A 17,593-nucleotide genomic window follows, 5' to 3' on the forward strand; every position below is an offset into this window, starting at 1 on the left:
TCCTAGTTTTCAGATGAGGTAACTGAGGCACAGAGAAGTTAAGTGATTTGCCCAAAGTCACACAGCTGAGAATTGGCAGAGCAGGGATTTGAACCCGTGACCTCTGACTCCAAAGCCCAGGCTCTTTCCACTGGGCCACACTGCTTCTCTACATATACGAGAATGAGACGTATGAGTAGGTTAGCTTGAAAAGAACAAAGAGTTGGAGTGCAGCGGTAGAAGAAGGGTTAAGGAAGAGGGAGAGATCCATCTGACTGTGTGCCTTTGAGACAATGGTCAGGAGTTTCTGCTTGGTGCAGAGGGAAATGGGTAACCATTGGAGGATTTTGAGGAGTGGGTTCTGTGTGTGCAGAACGATGTTTTATAAAACGATCTGGGCAGCAGAACGAAATATGGACTGGAAGCAAGAAGATCAGTGAGGATGCCAGAGCCAAGCAGGGATATAACGTGTTTGAACCAGTGTGGCCGAGCGGATGGAGCAGAAGGGACGGATTCTGGAAAGAACCGACAAGATCTGATGACAGTCTTGAGCAGGAAGATCGAAAGACTGAGAGGAGTCGCGGGTATTGCTAAGGCTGTGGACTTGAGTGACAGGAAGGAAGGAGTTATCGGTGTAACGGAAAACTTAGTTGGAGAGCAGGATTTGGAGGGAAGATGTGAAGCTCGGTTTGGGACCTAATGAGATTCCTGCAGGACATCCAGGTAGAGATTTCCTGGTGGCAGGAACAAATGTGAATTTGCAGAGAAGAAGAGAGGGAAAGGGCTAGCGGAGTAGATTTGGGACTCATCCACAGAGAGGTGGTAACTGAAGCGGGGGGAGAGGATGAGCTCCCCAGGGGAGTGAGTGTAAATTGAAAAGAGAAGGAGAGCCAGAACAGAGCCCTGGAGGGATACCTACAGTTAGGGAGTGGGAGGCCAAGGAAGAACAGGTGAAAAAGAACGAGAAGGATCAGCCAGAGATAGGAGGAGAATTAATCAAGCACTGGGTCAGAAGAACCAAGGTTTGGTAGTATTTCCAGGAGGAAGTATAGTCCAGAGTGGAGTACGTTAGATGCTGGGCAAGAAGGTCAGTAGTGGCTCGGGGAGGGTGGTCTCAGTGGAGCAAAGAGAGCAAGATCCGTATCGGGAAGTCAAAAGACTGTGTTGGAGGAGAGAAATCGAGTCGGCGGGGGACTCCAACCCATTTGAGGATTTTGGCAAGGAATGGGAGGAAGGAGATGGGGGGTAGCTGGATGGGCTCCAGGAAAGGTTTTTTTGAGCATGGGGGGACAGCGCTTAGAACAGTGCCCAGCGCTTAGAACAGTGCTCAGTGCTTAGAATAGTGCTCAGCACTTAGAACAGTGCTTTGCACATAGTAAGTGCTTAATAAATGCCATCATCATTATTATTATTATGTGCATGTTTGAAGGCAGGGAGGGAGGAGCCGTTAGAAAGTGAGCTGTTGAAGATGGCGGGAGGGAGGGAAAAGTGGATCTGTTAATCAGTGGTATTTATCGAGTGCTTACCGGGTACAGAGCACTGTACTAAAAGTTTGGGAGAGTACTGTACAACAGAGCTTGGAGAAACATTCCCTTTCCAGAGTGAGCTTACCATCTCGAGATGCAAGAGTTTTTAATAGTAAGATGAGAAGGGATGGGGTTAGAGTTGTGGGAGACACTTTGAAAGCAGGTGTTAGATCTACTCGAGAGAGAGAGGGCGAGAAGGATGAGAGAGCGAATGAGGGGGTCCCTACTGAGTGCTGAGGAGGTGATGGGGAGATATGATTAACGTGTTGCACAGTCAGGAGCAAGAAGGGAGAGACACGAGGGTACTGAAGGTAACAGGAGGGAATTAAAGGTCTAGAACAGTTGGTGGGATGCATTGGCGTGGAAGTTGATGAGGGAGGAGGAGTAATACTACTGAGAAGAGAGGAACTGAGTTCTAGGAGATAAAGGATGAATTTGTAGCGGTCCAAGTTGGTCTGAATTGCTGCCAACCGCCCTTGGTGGCACAAGAGCAGAGGAGGTTTACTGTGGAGGTGATCCCAAGCTAGGAATTGATGTTATGGGATCGATAGAGAGCCAGTGAGGTGAGGAATTTGAGTTTGACAGAGATGGTGGTGTTGAGGGCATAGATTTGGGCATCAAGAGTGGGGCGGTTGCGGAGGGAGTTCACTTAGGGCATAAGGGCCTGGGCTAAGCAGAGGAGGTGTAGAGATGGAATGTCTCTGTGGCGGGAGAGGACAGTTTTACAGGGAGGATGTGTGCGGGAGAGAAGGCAGATTGGGAGGTTGTGAGGGTCTGAAAGTGAGATTTCAGAGTTGGCAGAGTTATATATTGTTCAGTGATTGACGGTGTTGAAATTCAGGATGTGTCCAAGTTGATGAGGGGGTAAACTGGAGTGGAAGTGATGATAATAATGACGGTATTTATTAAGCACGTATATAGGGCAGGCACTGTGCTTAGTACTGGGGTAGATATAATCAGACATAGCCCCCGTCCCCCGCCAGATTCACAATAGAAGATGAGGTGAGGCACAGGCAGGTCAAGTGACTCCCCCAAGGCCACACAACAGGCAAGTGGCAGAGAAGGGGCTAGAACCCAGGTCTCCTGACTCCCAGTCCTGAGCTCTTGTGTGCGGAATTGAGGAATGAGAAGGAAGTGGGCACGTGGCCGTGGGCATCGGGAATGCCAGTGTGAGTGTTAAAGTCCCTGAGGATCAGTGCAGAGGAGAAAGGTGAGAAAGGCATAAAAATGTGACCAGAAATCACGTCCTCTCTAAAAACCAACTTGCCCCTTTCTTGAAGAAACTGGATGAACAAACCCATATGAAAGGGAATCACCTGGAAAAAATGATTCTTTCTTTTATAAATGTGTTGGATATAATCTGTCATCGTAGGCTGACTTTAGGAATAGTTGGAAAAGTAGCTGGTAAGAAAACATGATGGTCTTTAAATCTGCATGCCAGATGAGAGCTAAACAAACCATAGGCTACTGTGGGCCAGGAAAAGATGAGGTTGTAGCTTCAGTCCCACTGTTGGGTAGGGACCGTCTCTAGATGTTGCCAACTTGTACTTCCCAAGCGCTTAGTACAGTGCTCTGCACACAGTAAGCGCTCAATAAATACGATTGATTGATTGATTCAGTCCTGCCCATTTGGGCATATAAATATATTTATATTTATATATATAAATATATATATTTATATATGTAAATATATAAATATATATAAATAATATATATAAATATAAAATATATAAATATATTTATAGCATCTAACCCATCTAGACCGTGGGTGTCTCTTTCATTCATTCAGTCGTATTTGTTGAGCGCTTACTGTGTGCAGAGCACTGGACTGGGCGCTTGGGAGGTCCAGGTTGGCAACATCTGGGGACGCTCCCTGCCCACCAGTGGGCTCACAGTCTAGAAGAGAAGCAGCGTGGCTCAGTGGAAAGAGCCCGGGCTTTGGAGACAGAGGTCATGGGTTCGAATTCCGGCTGCGCCACATATCTTATTTTATTTTGTTAGTATGTTTGGTTTTGTTCTCTGTCTCCCCGTTTTAGACTGTGAGCCCACTGCTGGGTAGGGACCGTCTCTATATGTTACCAACTTGTACTTCCCAAGCGCTTAGTACAGTGCTCTGCACACAGTAAGCGCTCAATAAATACGATTGATGATGATCTAACAGCCTAAACCGAAACCACCAACCTGTTTGGGGAAAAGAAATGTGTAAGTGCCAGGGAGCATATCCGGACAGATTGCCACCCACACAAAGCCGGAACCTGGGTAGGGTCACTAACTGGGGGGGTCAAAAAAAGAACATTTTGGCACGTCCCGTAAACCGGTCCTCTGGGTCACCAATCCAGTGCGGTAGCTTTGAGAGTGAGGAAGGCGGTAAGGAAGGTGGCAGGGAGGCGGGGAAGAGAAGGGAACTCACCACGGTGGTACCGAAGGTTATGGGGTGCCTTCTTGTCTGCCCACTCTGCTCTATCCTAGAGGCAATATCGGGTTTGCGAATATTCCCAGTGGGAATTGGGGCCGGGCAGGATTGGGGACGTCACCCAGAGGTCAGACGGATCTGAACACCCTTGGGGGACGGGGCATTTCAGTTCGGGGATATTATAATAATGATGATGATGGCATTTGTTACGTGCTTAGAAAGCACTGTTCTAAGCGTTGGGCCGGGGGAGATACAAGGTGTTCAGGTTGTTCCACGTGAGGCGCCCAGTCTTCATCCCCATTTTACAGATGAGGTCACTGAGGCCCAGTGAAGTGATTTGCCCAAAGTCACACAGCTGACACAGTGTTGGAGGCAGGATTAGAACCCATGACCTCTGACTCCCAAGCCCGGGCTCTTTCCACTGAGCCACGCAAATCTGATTGAATTGAGTAAGGTGAGATTTGGCCTCGGGGAATTGGGGCCGGACAGGATTGGGGAGGTCACCCAGAGGTCAGGTGGATCTCAACGCCCTTGGGGGACGGGGCATTTCAGTTCGGGGAGATTATAATAATGATGATGATGGCATTTGTTAAGTGCTTAGAAAGCACTGTTCTAAGCGTTGGGCCGGGGGAGATACAAGGTGTTCAGGTTGTTCCACGTGAGGCGCCCAGTCTTCATCCCCATTTTACAGATAAGGTCACTGAGGCCCAGAGAAGTGAAGTGACATGCCCACAGTCACACAGCTGACACAGTGTTGGAGGCAGGATTAGAACCCACGACCTCTGACTCCCAAGCCCCGGGCTCTTCCCACTGAGCCACGCAAATCCGATTGAATTGAGTAAGGTGAGATTTGGCCTCGGGGAATTGGGGCCGGACAGGATTGGGGAGGTCACCCAGAGGTCAGGCGGATCTGAACGCCCTTGGGGGACGGGGCATTTCAGTTCGGGGAGATTATAATAATGATGATGATGGCATTTGCCCACTGTTGGGTAGGGACTGTCTCTATATGTTGCCAACTTGTACTTCCCAAGCGCTTAGTACAGTGCTCTGCACACAGTAAGCGCTCAATAAATACGATTGATGGTGATGATGATGATTTGTTAAGTGCTTAGAAAGCACTGTTCTAAGTGCTGGGCCGGGGGAGATACAAGGTGTTCAGGTTGTTCCACGTGAGGCTCCCAATCTTCATCCCCATTTTCCAGATGAGGTCACTGAGGCCCAGAGAAGTGAAGTGATTTGCCCACAGTCACACAGCTGACAACGTGTTGGAGGCGGGATTAGAACCCACGACCTCTGACTCCGAAGCCCAGGCTCTTTCCACTGAGCCACGCTGCTTCTCCAGATTATCGCAAAGGCCAAAGGGAAAAGACCGGGGTCGGGTCACAGTCTTCTAGACTGTGAGCCCACTGGTGGGTAGAGACCATCTTTAGATATTGCCAACTTGTACTTCCCTAGCGCTTAGTACAGTGCTGTGCACGCAGTAAGCGCTCAATAAATATGATTGAATGAATGAATGTGAGCCCGTTGTTGGGTGGGGACTGTCTCTATATGTTGCCAACTTGTACTTCCCTAGCGCTTAGTACAGTGCTCTGCACGCAGTAAGCGCTCAGTAAATATGATTGAATGAATGAATGTGAGCCCGTTGTTGGGTGGGGACCGTCTCTATGTGTTGCCAACTTGTACTTCCCTAGCGCTTAGTACAGTGCTCTGCACGCAGTAAGCGCTCAGTAAATATGATTGAATGAATGAATGTGAGCCCGTTGTTGGGTAGGGACCGTCTCTATATGTTGCCAGCTTGTACTTCCCAAGCGCTCAGTACAGTGCTCTGCACACAGTAAGCGCTCAATAAATACGAATGAATGAATTCCCAGGTGCCTGGGAAGGAGCACCACTAGGCCCATGTGGAGAAGCGTGTGGTAACGGATAGAGCACGGGCCTGGGAGTTGGGAGGACCTGGGTTCAAATCCCAGCCCTGCCACTTGTCTGCTGTGTGACCTTGGGCAAGTCACCTAACTTCTCTGTGCCTCGGTTCCTTCATCTGTAAAATGGGGATTAAGACTGTGAGCCCTACTATGGGCCATGGACTGTGCCCAACCTGATTATCTTGTATCTATCCCAGCGCTTAGTACTAACTAGTGCCTGGCACATAGTAAGTGCTTAACAGATATTTAAGGGAAAAAAAAGATGCACAGGGTAGGAGTTGTGCATCACAGCTGACTGCTGGATTAAGCAGGAAAAGAGAAATAGATTCCCCCCACCACACACACACATTTTAAGCCAGAGAGCTTGAAAGCTGGCTGAAGTTGAGGACCGAAGGAGGTCTAAAAAGAGTTTATCGGATCCCTTTTCCCCGTCACAGGGGCTGTGGAGCACTAGTCCTTGTCTGCGAGCGCTCAGGCCTCACAGGCTGCCTTGGAAAAGAATCAGATCACCCTGTTCCACAGCTGCTCTTCTCTACTCCCCTCAAATAACCACAGCCATCTTACATTTTGTTTTAAGGCCAAGGAACAGACCAGTTTGTTCACCGTGAGCTCAGCAAAACAAATGGGTTAATTTATCCTGGCGTGCTTCTGAAACGGAATTAGAACAGAGTAAATCCAAATACCGGTATCGACCACGGGCCTGGATTTTGTTGGTGAATTGAGCCCACTTTTCACTTCAAAACTGCATCGCGATTACAGTGTTTACCGCTATCGCTGTTAGAGCAAAGAAGTCATCAGCATCTATTTGAGGATTTGATGGGAGGAAATTGGCACCGGACTATTATTCAAAGGATTGTGTATGTCTCTGGGGAGAGGTTTTGTACAGGAGAGAATGAGGGAGAATACGTGCGGGCGATTGGATGTAAGGAGCCTCTAGGAGAGGAACGGGTTGGAGGTTTGTGTTTCGGGAAAGATGAATCGTTTGGGAATCCGCTGGGAAAAGGAATGTGCGACGCTTGGGGAGCGTGTGTGGGGAGGGATGCCTTCGTGACCCTGTTGGATAAGGTGGCCCAGAACTGGAGTCAACAGCCATTTTCCAACATAGCAAACGGCTTCTCCCTCGGGTGTGCAGCGAGGCGTCTGGAAGCAGTCGGCCTCCCTAGTCTGCGCCCCGAACGTGTCTGCGCCACGTCGGACACGAGCCGGACCCCAACTTGGTTTGAAAACGTTTTCAGGCACAAGAATCGGCAGAGTCCTACCTGCTGGAATCGGAGCGAGTGACTGGTTTGTGTGTTCCAGGTGACAGTGAGGGTGATGAAGAGGAGACCACCCAAGACGAAGTTTCTTCCCACACGTCTGAGGAGGATGGCGGGATGGTGAAAGTGAAAAAAGAATTAGACGGTGCAGAGCAGAATGTTGGTGGGAATGAAGTGGTTGGGGGACAGGAGGCAAGTGACTACCTGCTAATTGGTCTCTAACTGCCCCCTCCTACCCAACCCAGCCCGCACACTTCGCTCCTCTGATTCATTCATTCATTCAATCGTATTTATTGAGCGCTTACTGTGTACAGAGCACTGTACTAAGCGCTTGGGAAGTACAAGTTGCTAATGCCAACCTTCTCACTGTACCTCGATCTCATCTGTCTTGCCAATGACCCACTCACCCACGTCCTGCCTCTGGCCTGGAACGCCCTCCGTCCTCGTAGTAGACAATTACTCTCCCCACTTTCAAAGTTTTACTGAAAGCGTATCTCCTCCAAGAGGCCTTCCCTGACTAAGCCCTCCTTTCCTCTTCTCCCATTCCCTTCTGCATTGCCTTGACTTGCTCACTTTATTCATCTCCCCTCCCAGCCCCACAGCACTTAATAATAATAATAATAATGATGGCATCTATAAAGCGCTCACTATGTGCAAAGCACAGTTCTAAGCACTGGGGAGGTTACAGGGTGATCAGGTTGTCCCACGGGGGGCTCACAGTCTTAATCCCCATTTTACAGATGAGGTGACTGAGGCACAGAGAAGTTAAGTGACTTGCCCAAATGGCGGAGCCGGGATTTGAACCTCTGACTCCGAAGCCCGGGCTCCTTCCACGGAGCCACGCTGCTTCTCACTTACGTACACATCTGTAATTTTATTTCTGTATATTAATGTCTCCCTCTAGACTGTAAGTTTGTTGTGGGCAAGGATTGTGTCTGCTATCATATTGTACTCTCCCAAGTGCTTACTACAGCTCTCTGCACACAGTAAGCTCTCAATAAATGCGATACAGCTCTCCATCCCCCCCATCTTACCTCCTTCCCTTCCCCACAGCACCTGTATATATGTATATATGTTTGTACATATTTATTACTCTATTTATTTATTGTACTTGTACCTATCTATTCTATTTTATTTTGTTAGTATGTTTGGTTTTGTTCTCTGTCACCCCCTCACCGTACCTCGCTCTCGCCTGTCCCGCCATCGACCCCCGGCCCACGTCATCCCCCGGGCCTGGAATGCCCCCAATCCCTCTGCCCCTCCGCCGCGCTAGCTCTCTTCCTCCCTTCAAGGCCCTGCTGAGAGCTCACCTCCTCCAGGAGGCCTTCCCAGACTGAGCCCCTTCTTTCCTCTCCCCCTCGTCCCCCTCTCCATCCCCCCGTCTTACCTCCTTCCCTTCCCCACAGCACCTGTATATATGTATATATGGTTGTACATATTTATTACTCTATTTATTTATTTATTTATTTATTTTACTTGTACATTTCTATCCTACTTATTTTATTTTGTTGGTATGTTTGGTTCTGTTCTCTGTCTCCCCCTTTTAGACTGTGAGCCCACTGTTGGGTAGGGACTGTCTCTATGTGATGCCAATTTGTACTTCCCAAGCGCTTAGTACAGTGCTCTGCACACAGTAAGTGCTCAATAAATACAATTGATTGATTGATTGATTGATTCTAGGTTGTGAGCCCACTGCTGGGTAGGGGCTGTCTCTATATGTTGCCAGCTTGTACTTCCCAAGCGCTTAGTACAGTGCTGTGCACACAGTAAGCGCTCAATAAATACGATTGATTGATTGATTGATTGATTGACGGACTGATTGACTGGTCACAGGTTTCCCCCGGCCCTGCCCTTCTTGCCTTGCACATTCCAAGCACCGCCAGCCTCTGTTGCTTTCGACCTCCTTATTTAATAGCTACCCCACCTTCAGATCCTCAGTTCTACCTTCTCACACAAGTCTGACCTCCCCTGTAGAGCCCAAATGGTCAGAAATGGGGGTCCAGCTAACTCCAGTACTGGTACTTGCTTCTACTACCAGGGGGCACGGGGCATATATGTTGCAAAACTGGGGTTTCTTTCGGTTCTTTTCCAGTTTGGCAAGGCCCAAGCCTGCTCACTAGGGTCCCTTGTTAGAGAAAAGGATAATCCAGTGGAAGCCCGGCCAGGTTGGCTTTGTGTGGTCAAGCCAATCTCAGTGGCTTGGGCTCCTCAACTACCGCGGGCTGGCCGGAATCCGTGCCGGGCTCCCCTTCCTCTTCCTCCTCCCGCACTCACACAGCACTTACCCCCCACTTTCAGTTCTGCCTTCTCATATTCTCCTCTTCCCTGAACTTTTCACTTCCTCCCTAACATTACGCTTCCTCCGGCCTGTCCTCATTTTCAGCCTGGCATTACGGCTCACACCCCTCGGTTGTAGGACTGTAAATTGCCTAATTAGCCTAGAAGCCGCCGACCTTTTTTTTAAACTCTTCTTTTTTAGGAGACCTGTACTAGGACTGTGATCTGTGGGGTAATAATTGTATTTGTTAAGTGGTTACTATGTGCCAGACACTTTACTTGAGCGCTGGGGTAGATAGAAGATAACCGGGTCAGGCACCGTCCCTGTCCCACAAAGTCTTCGTCCCCATTTTACAGACGAGGTAACTGAGGCACAGAGAAGGGAAGTGACTTGCCCAAGGTCACAGAGCAGACAAGAGACCCTCCGACTCTCAAGCCCGTGCCCCTTCCCCTAAGCCACTTGCCCGCGGAAAGGAAGGGAAGAAATATTGTGGGACCATGGCTGTTTGGGAGCGTGGCTCACTCTGCTCTCCTCCCCCGGTTTTTTTTTTCCCCTTTTATTCTACAGAGGGAAGCTAAAAATGTGATTTGATATCACATTTTCAGTGGTGCCCTGGAAGTGAGTAGGGTCTGGGCAGAAAAGAGCAGGAACAGACATTTGGCTGGTGTCCAGAGCAGCAGTTTTGGGGATCTCCGGTTCACGTCTCACTGAGTTGGTCTTTCCTTGTTCCTAGGTTACTGAGAATTTGAACTCTGACCCTATTCTTGTGCTCTGCCAGTGTCCCCTATGTCAGCTGGACTGTGGTAGCCGAGAGCAGCTCATTGCTCACGTATATCAGGTATGAAGTCTGAGACGGGGTAGACGTTGGTGCTCACCCTTCCCCTCTCTCTTTCAGAATCTGGTAATTTCCCTCATTTCCTGACCCGAATTCCCCTCTTGGCTCTGGCTTTGACTAACTCTGGGGCCTTCCCCCTCCTCTGAGCCTCCCTTTTCCCACCTGTAAAATGGGGAAACAAATCTGTGCCCCTGTTCACTTTGCAGGTTGTTGGGAGAGGAGGTAGGACCGTCCCGGGAACTCCCAGGTAGAGAAACACTAGGGAAATTATCCTCCAGGATCGAAATACGATTAAAGAACTATTGAAAATGGCGAGACAGAATCCAAAGTCTGTTGATGAGAAAGAGAAAAATCTTCTCAAAATGCTTCTCAAGTCCTGGGAGTTAGGATAGGGGTCTGAGAGATAGGATGGAATAAATCTGGCCCATTTTTACTCTGCACTGGAACCAAGAGCATCCGAACCTTGTGATCAGTACCAGTGAGCCATCAACTCTCTATAGCCTAGACCGTATCAAAAAGGTGCCTGATTTTATATGAGGAACGTTTTTACAAGAAATTTTCAAAGCAGAGAAAAAGCACTTAAACTCACTGTCCTCCCACCATTATTCTCTCCACTTGGGTAAATTCCATTTTCTTCACCTTGTCTTAACCTGCGCTTGTATCCACAAGCCTCTAGGTTAGAGAAGCAGCGTGGTTCAGTGGAAAGAGCCCGGGCTTGGGGGTCAGAGGTCATGGGTTCTAATCCCGGCTCCGCCACTTGCCAGCTGTGTGACCTTGGGCAAGTCACTTCACTTCTGTGGGCCTCAGTTACCTCATCTGGAAAATGGGGATTAAGAATGTGGCCACCACGTGGGACAACCTAATTGCCTTGTATCTCCCCCAGCACTTAGAACAGTGCTTGGCACATAGTAAGCGCTTAACAAATCCTATTATTATTATTAGTATTAAAAAAGGACTCTTCTGATGAACAGGTTCTTGCTAGGCCCTAAGCAATTCTAGTAGTCCAAGAGTCCTTATCGCTGCAGGGGACGAAATTATCGCAGGTCTTACAGTGCCCCAGAACGTAATCTTTGACCAGACCGATAAGCTTAACCCCAACCTGAGGGTCAGTCCCTCAGGAATAACTCCAGGCCCAGACAGAAAGGACCCACTGCTTCATGCTGACTTGTTTTGTTATTTGCTACGCGACTTAAAGGCGGCACTGTACTAAGCGCAGGAATAATTCTATAAGGCTATTTTTGATTCAGGCTCAGACCGTGGCCCACAGGCAGCTCCCAAATCAAAGAGGGACATGTGGGGAAAGAATAACTGGACGCATTCATTATAAAAAGAACGTAGGTCCAACAGAAACAATGGCAGTACAGTAGAAGCTAAACAGTTTACCCCTGCTGAGAGGGAATAGTCTTTTAGGTCCTCATCACCACCAGCAGGGCCGTCCCTGGTTGAGACGGCTACTGAGTCGCAACGGGGTCAGCTTTCATCCTTCCCCCACCTCCCCCTGAAAGGGAGGACTGGGTTCTGGGCTGGGGCGGAGGGCGGGGAATCATCGTCATCATCATCATCAATCGTATTTATTGAGCGCTTACTGTGTGCAGAGCACTGTACTAAGCGCTTGGGAAGTACAAATTGGCAACATATAGAGACAGTCCCTACCCAACAGTGGGCTCACAGTCTAAAAGGGGGAGACAAAACCAAACATACTAACAAAATAAAATAAATAGAATAGATATGTACAAGTTAAATAAATAAGTAGAGTAATAAATATGTACAAACATATATATATATACAGGTGCTGTGGGGAAGGGAAGGAGGTAAGATGAGGGGGATGGAGAGGGGGAGAGGAAGGAAGGGGCTCAGTCTGGGAAGGCCTCCTGGAGGAGGTGAGCTCTCAGTAGGGCCTTGAAGGGAGGCAGAGAGCTAGCTTGGCGGATGGGCAAGAGGGAGGACATTCCGGGCCCGGGGGATGATGTGGGCCGGGGGTCGATGGCGAGACAGGTGAGGACAAGGTACGGTGAACGGGAACGAGGAATTGGCACTGGGGGATCCGCAGCCGGGGCTGCCCAGAGCTGCTCTGCCCTGGTGCCCTCCTGCTGATCTTCTCTAGCATGAGGTGAATCTCTTGGGCCTTGGGCGCTCCCAAGAAAACAGCTCCAAGTTCCCCCGTCCTTTGCCCTCATCTTGAAACCGGAGAGCGTTACGTGTCAGGTCGGGGCGGGAACGCGCCGGGGCGGGAAGAGCGGGGGAGGCTGACCCCGACGGTTTTGTTTTGCAGCACACGGCGGCTGTGGTGAGCGCCAAGAGTTACATGTGCCCAGTGTGCGGCCGGGCCCTCAGTTCCCCGGGATCGCTGGGCCGTCACCTCTTGATCCATTCGGAAGACCAGCGGTCCAACTGTGCCGTGTGTGGGGCCCGTTTCACCAGTCATGCCACTTTCAACAGGTCAGCGCAAGACTTAGCCTACCTGCTCTGAAAACAAGCCGCAGGGAGGGAGGAGCCAGAAGGAGACTCTGTCCCGCGGGGACGATTCACTGTGGACCCGAATTCATTCATTCAATCGTATTTATTGAGCGCTTACTGTGTGCAGAGCACTGTACTAAGTGCTTGGGAAGTCCAAGTTGGCAACCTATAGAGACGGTCCCTACCCAACAGCGGGCTCACAGTCTAGAAGGGGGAGACGGACAACAAAACAGAACAGATTAACAAAATAAAATAAATAGAATATGTACAAATAAAATAGAGTAATAAATATGTACAAACATATATACATATATACAGGTGCTGTGGGGAGGGGAAGGAGGTAAGGCCGGGGGAGGGGGAGAGAAAGGAGGGGGCTCAGTGTGGGAAGGCCTCCTGGAGGAGGTGAGCTCTCAGTAGGGCTTTAAAGGGAGGAAGAGAGCTAGCTTGGCGGATGTGCGGAGGGAGGGCATGCCAGGCCAGGGGGATGACGTGGGCCGGGGGTTGACGGCGGGACAGGCCGGAACGAGGCCTAACGGTGAGGAGATTAGCGGCGGAGGAGTGGAGGGTGCGGGCTGGGCTGGACAAGGAGAGAAGGGAGGTGAGGTAGGAGGGGGCGAGGGGATGGACAGCCTTGAAGCCCAGGGTGAGGTGTTTTTGCCTGATTTGGCAACACTTAGTCCTGTAGACTTGAAATAGGAAAAGTGGTAGTAGTCCCCAAGGGAGAACAAAATCCTGACTTCCTTCTCCCAGTACTGAAAATTAGTTGGAAAGGGTCAGAGCAGAGGTCAGTCAGCCAATCTCACTCCATCAGACAGTCAAGCAGACAATCGTACAATCAGACATCTCCATCTGGATGTCTGCCCACCATCTAAAACTCAATATGTCCAAGACTGAGCTCCTTATCTTCCCTCCCAAACCCTGTCCTCTCCGACTTTCCCGTCACTGTAGACGACACTACCATCCTTCCCGTCTCACAAGCTCACAGCCTTGGCGTCGTCCTCGACTCCACTGTCTCGTTCACCCCACACATCCAATCCGTCACCAAAGCGTGCCGGTCTCACCTCCGCAACATCGCCAAGGTCTGCCCTTTCCTCTCCATCCAAGCCGTTACCTTGCCGGTTCAATCTCTCATCGTATGCCGACTGGATTACTGCATCAGCCTCCTCTCTGATCTCCCATCCTCCCGTCTCTCCCCATTTCAGTCTATACTTCACTCTGCTGCCCGGATTATCTTTGTGCAGAAACGCTCTGGGTATGTCACTCCCCTCCTCAAAAATCTCCAGTTAACCTACGATTCAAGCAAAAACTCCTCACCCTGGGCTTCCAGGCTGTCCATCCCCTCGCCCCCTCCTACCTCACCTCCCTTCTCTCCTTCTGCAGCCCAGCCCGCACCCTCCGCTCCTCTGCCGCTAATCTCCTCACCGTTAGGCCTCGTTCTCGCCTGTCCCGCCGTCGACCCCCGGCCCACGTCCTCCCCCGGGCCTGGAATGCCCTCCCTCCCCAAATCCACCAAGCTAGCTCTCTTCCTCCCTTCAAGGCCCTACTGAGAGCTCACCTCCTCCAAGAGGCCTTCCCACACTGAGCCCCCTTTTTTCTCTCCTACCCCGACCCCGGCACTACCTCCTTCCCCTCCCCGCAGCACTTGTATATATTTGTACGTATCTATTATCCTATTTTACTTGGATGTATTTACTACTCTATTTTATTAATGATGTGCATATAGCTAATAATTATATTTATTCTGACAGTTTTGACTCCTGCCTACATGTTTTGTTTTGTTGTCTGTCTCCCCCTTCTAGACTTTGAGCCCATTGTTGGGCTCTATATGTTGCCGACTTGTAATAATAATAATAATAATAATAATAATAATAATGGCATTTGTTAAGTTCTTACTATGTGCAAAGCACAGTTCTAAGCGCTGGGGAGGTTACAAGGTGATCAGGTGGTCCCATGGCAGGTTCACGGTCTTAATCCCCATTTGACAGATGAGGTAACTGAGGCACAGAGAAGTGAAGTGACTTGCCCAAAGTCCCACAGCTGACAAGTGGCAGAGCTGGAATTAGAACCCACGCCCTCGGACTCCTAAGCCCGGGCTCTTTCCACTGAGCCATGCTGCAGATACTTACCCCAACTTGTACTTCCCAAGCGCTTAGTACAGTGCTCTGCACACAGTAAGTGCTCAGTACGATTGATTGATTACTTCCCAAGCGCTTAGTATAGTGCTCTGCACACAGTAAGCGCTCCATACGATTGAATGAATGAATGGTATTTAACGCACTGCATGCAGAGCACTGTACTAAGCGCTTGGGAGAGTGCAGTATAACAAACTCCCTGCCCACAATGAGCTTACAGTCTAGAGGGGGAGACAGACATTACTAGAAATAAATAAATGAATAAGTACATAAGTGCTGCGGGGCTGGGAGGGGGGATGAATAAAGGGGGCAAGCCAGGGTGACGCAGAAGGGAGTGGGAGAAGAGGAAAAGAGGGAAGGCCTCTTGGTGGAGGACAGGATGAGGAGGGAGGGTGTTCCAGGCCGGAGGCACGAGGTGGGTGAGAGGTCGGGGAGAGATAGACGAGATTGAGGTACAGTGAGAAGGGTTGGCATTAGAGGAGCCAAGCGCACGGGCTGAATTGTAGTAGATTAGCAAAGTGAGGTAGGAGGGGGCAAGGTGATTGAGTGTTTTCAAGCCAACGGTGAGGAGTTTCTCTTTGACGGGAGGTGGTTGGGCAACCACTAGAGGTTCTTGAGGAGAGAAGAAGAAACATGGCGTGATGAACATTTTTGCAGAAAAATGATCCGGGCAGCAGAGTGAAGTATGGAGGTCAGTGAATCCCCTCTCAGAACCGCCACTGTACCCGGACCAGGACTTTCCGGACACAGGTTGGGGGAAGGATCAGCTTGGACTTCAGGGACGCTGGGTTGCCGGAGGTCTAGTTCCCATCGGGATGTGCAAAACACTTATCATGGTCCAGCCCCTGCCTCTGCAAAGGGGCTGTATCAACTTGAAGCCGGAGAAGCAGCGTGGCTCAGTGGAAAGAGCCCGGGCTTTGGAGTCAGAGGTCAGGGGTTCAAATCCCAGCTCTGCCAACTGTCAGCTGTGTGACTTTGGGCGAGTCACTTCACTTCTCTGTGCCTCAGTTACCTCATCTGTAAAAGGGGGATTAAAACTGTGAGCCCCCATGGGACTGCCTAATCAACTTGTAACCTCCCCAGCGCTTAGAACAGTGCTTTGCACGTAGTAAGCGCTTAACAAATACCGTTATTATTATTATCACTGGCCACGGCTCAGGGAAAGAGGAGGAGCGATCGAATGTCTCCTCCCCATTCTTGCCGCCTGTCAGATTGGGGGGGTTGCTTCGGCTTTATCTCTGGGTCGTTTGCAAAACTGAAAAAAACTACTGCCCACCAGGCTTGCAGCCTCTCTCAGTGGAAAAGAGCCCGGGCTTTGGAGTCAGAGGTCGGGGGTTCAAATCCCAGCTCCGCCAGTTGTCGGGTGTGTGACTTTGGGCAAGCCACTTCACTTCTCCGTGCCTCAGTTACCTCATCTGTAAAATGGGGATGAAGACTGTGAGCCCCACCTGATGGCCTCGTAACCTCCCCAGCGCTTAGGACAGTGCTTTGCACGTAGTAAGCGCTTAATAAATGCCATCAGCAGCAGCATTTGGGAAGTCAGCTCAGTCTCTCTTAAATTTGAATGGGTTCCCGAGGCTGGGAACGCAAAAGGAGGGGGCCTTAAGAGGGGGTGGAGGAGTATGTGTCTGTCTCTAGACCCCCAAGTCCATCCCTGCACGTCAGAGTTAGGGCCCACTTGATGCAGGAGGGAAATAAAGCTGCTCCATTGCCCCCCGGGGTGGGGGGGACTCTATTCCCCAGGGTTGAGATGCAAGGCAGCGACCTGGGTTGCCTAAGGGAAAGGATTAGGGAGGAGGCCCGGCTGACGGGTTTCTGAATGTCCGTGGTTTCTGCTTTCCAGCGAGAAGCTACCAGAGGTTCTGAATGCCGAGTCTCTTCCCCCTAGCCACAGCGAAGGCCCCTCCAGCACCGAGGGGAAGGACATTGCCTTTAACCCGCCCGTCTACCCCGCTGGCATCCTGCTCGTGTGCAACAACTGTGCCGCCTACCGCAAGCTTCTGGAGGCCCAGGCCCCCGGCGTGCGGAAGTGGGCGCTCCGGCGGCAGAACGAGCCCCTGGAGGTGAGGCTGCAGCGGCTGGAGCGAGAGCGCACGGCCAAGAAGAGCCGGAGGGACAACGAGACGCCCGAAGAGCGGGAAGTGAGACGCATGCGGGACCGGGAGGCCAAGCGCCTGCAGCGGATGCAGGAGACGGACGAACAGAGGGCCCGCCGGCTGCAGCGAGACCGCGAGGCCATGAGGCTGAAGCGGGCCAACGAGACTCCCGAGAAGCGGCAGGCCCGGCTCATCCGGGAGCGGGAGGCCAAGAGGCTCAAAAGGCGCCTGGAGAAAATGGACATGATGCTGCGGGCCCAGTTCGGCCAGGACCCCTCCGCCATGGCCGCCCTGGCAGCCGAGATGAACTTTTTCCAGCTGCCCGTAGGCAGCGTGGAGCTGGAGAGCCAGCTCCTGGGCAAGATGACCTTCGAAGAGCAGAACAGCAGCTCGCTGCATTGAGCCGGGACCCCCCCCTCCCTCCACCTCCCGGCGGCAAACCCAAACCCGATCCCTGCCTGTCCGTGAGACCCCCCCCTCCCCTCCGATCCCACAGTCGGGGCGGCCCTGGCACGGCTGCGGGTGGACCCGAGCTCCCCTTGCATGCGGGAGGCGGGGATGGGGCCGGGAACGGGCACCGGGGAGGAACCGGCCGGACGCCCCCGGCCCCTGCCGCCGGGTGGGCTCGGTGGCCCGGGGGGCCGCCGCCCCGGGGCAGCCCGCCGTGCTGCGAGGGCAAATAAATTAATTTTATCTCCA

At 51.1% G+C, this 17,593-nt stretch overlaps 1 protein-coding gene across 8 annotated transcripts in view; it reads left to right on the forward strand.

The window, feature by feature from the left end:
• The window catches only part of ZNF821 (zinc finger protein 821), a 37,341-nt gene extending 19,748 nt beyond the window's left edge, over positions 1 to 17,593 (forward strand). For 7 of the 8 annotated variants that reach the window (XM_038754384.1, XM_038754377.1, XM_038754378.1 and 4 more), the window contains 4 exons: positions 7,140 to 7,288; positions 10,108 to 10,212; positions 12,482 to 12,648; positions 16,642 to 17,593. In XM_038754384.1, the coding sequence (XP_038610312.1) occupies positions 7,214 to 7,288; positions 10,108 to 10,212; positions 12,482 to 12,648; positions 16,642 to 17,296 (1,002 nt within the window). In that variant the 5' untranslated portion in view covers positions 7,140 to 7,213 and the 3' untranslated portion in view covers positions 17,297 to 17,593. The remainder of the gene's footprint in view (positions 1 to 7,139; positions 7,289 to 10,107; positions 10,213 to 12,481; positions 12,649 to 16,641) is intronic. The other variant, XM_038754382.1, reaches the window with a different exon arrangement.

The sequence above is a fragment of the Tachyglossus aculeatus genome, chromosome 11 (assembly GCF_015852505.1).
Source record: "Tachyglossus aculeatus isolate mTacAcu1 chromosome 11, mTacAcu1.pri, whole genome shotgun sequence".
Classification (NCBI taxonomy): domain Eukaryota; kingdom Metazoa; phylum Chordata; class Mammalia; order Monotremata; family Tachyglossidae; genus Tachyglossus; species Tachyglossus aculeatus.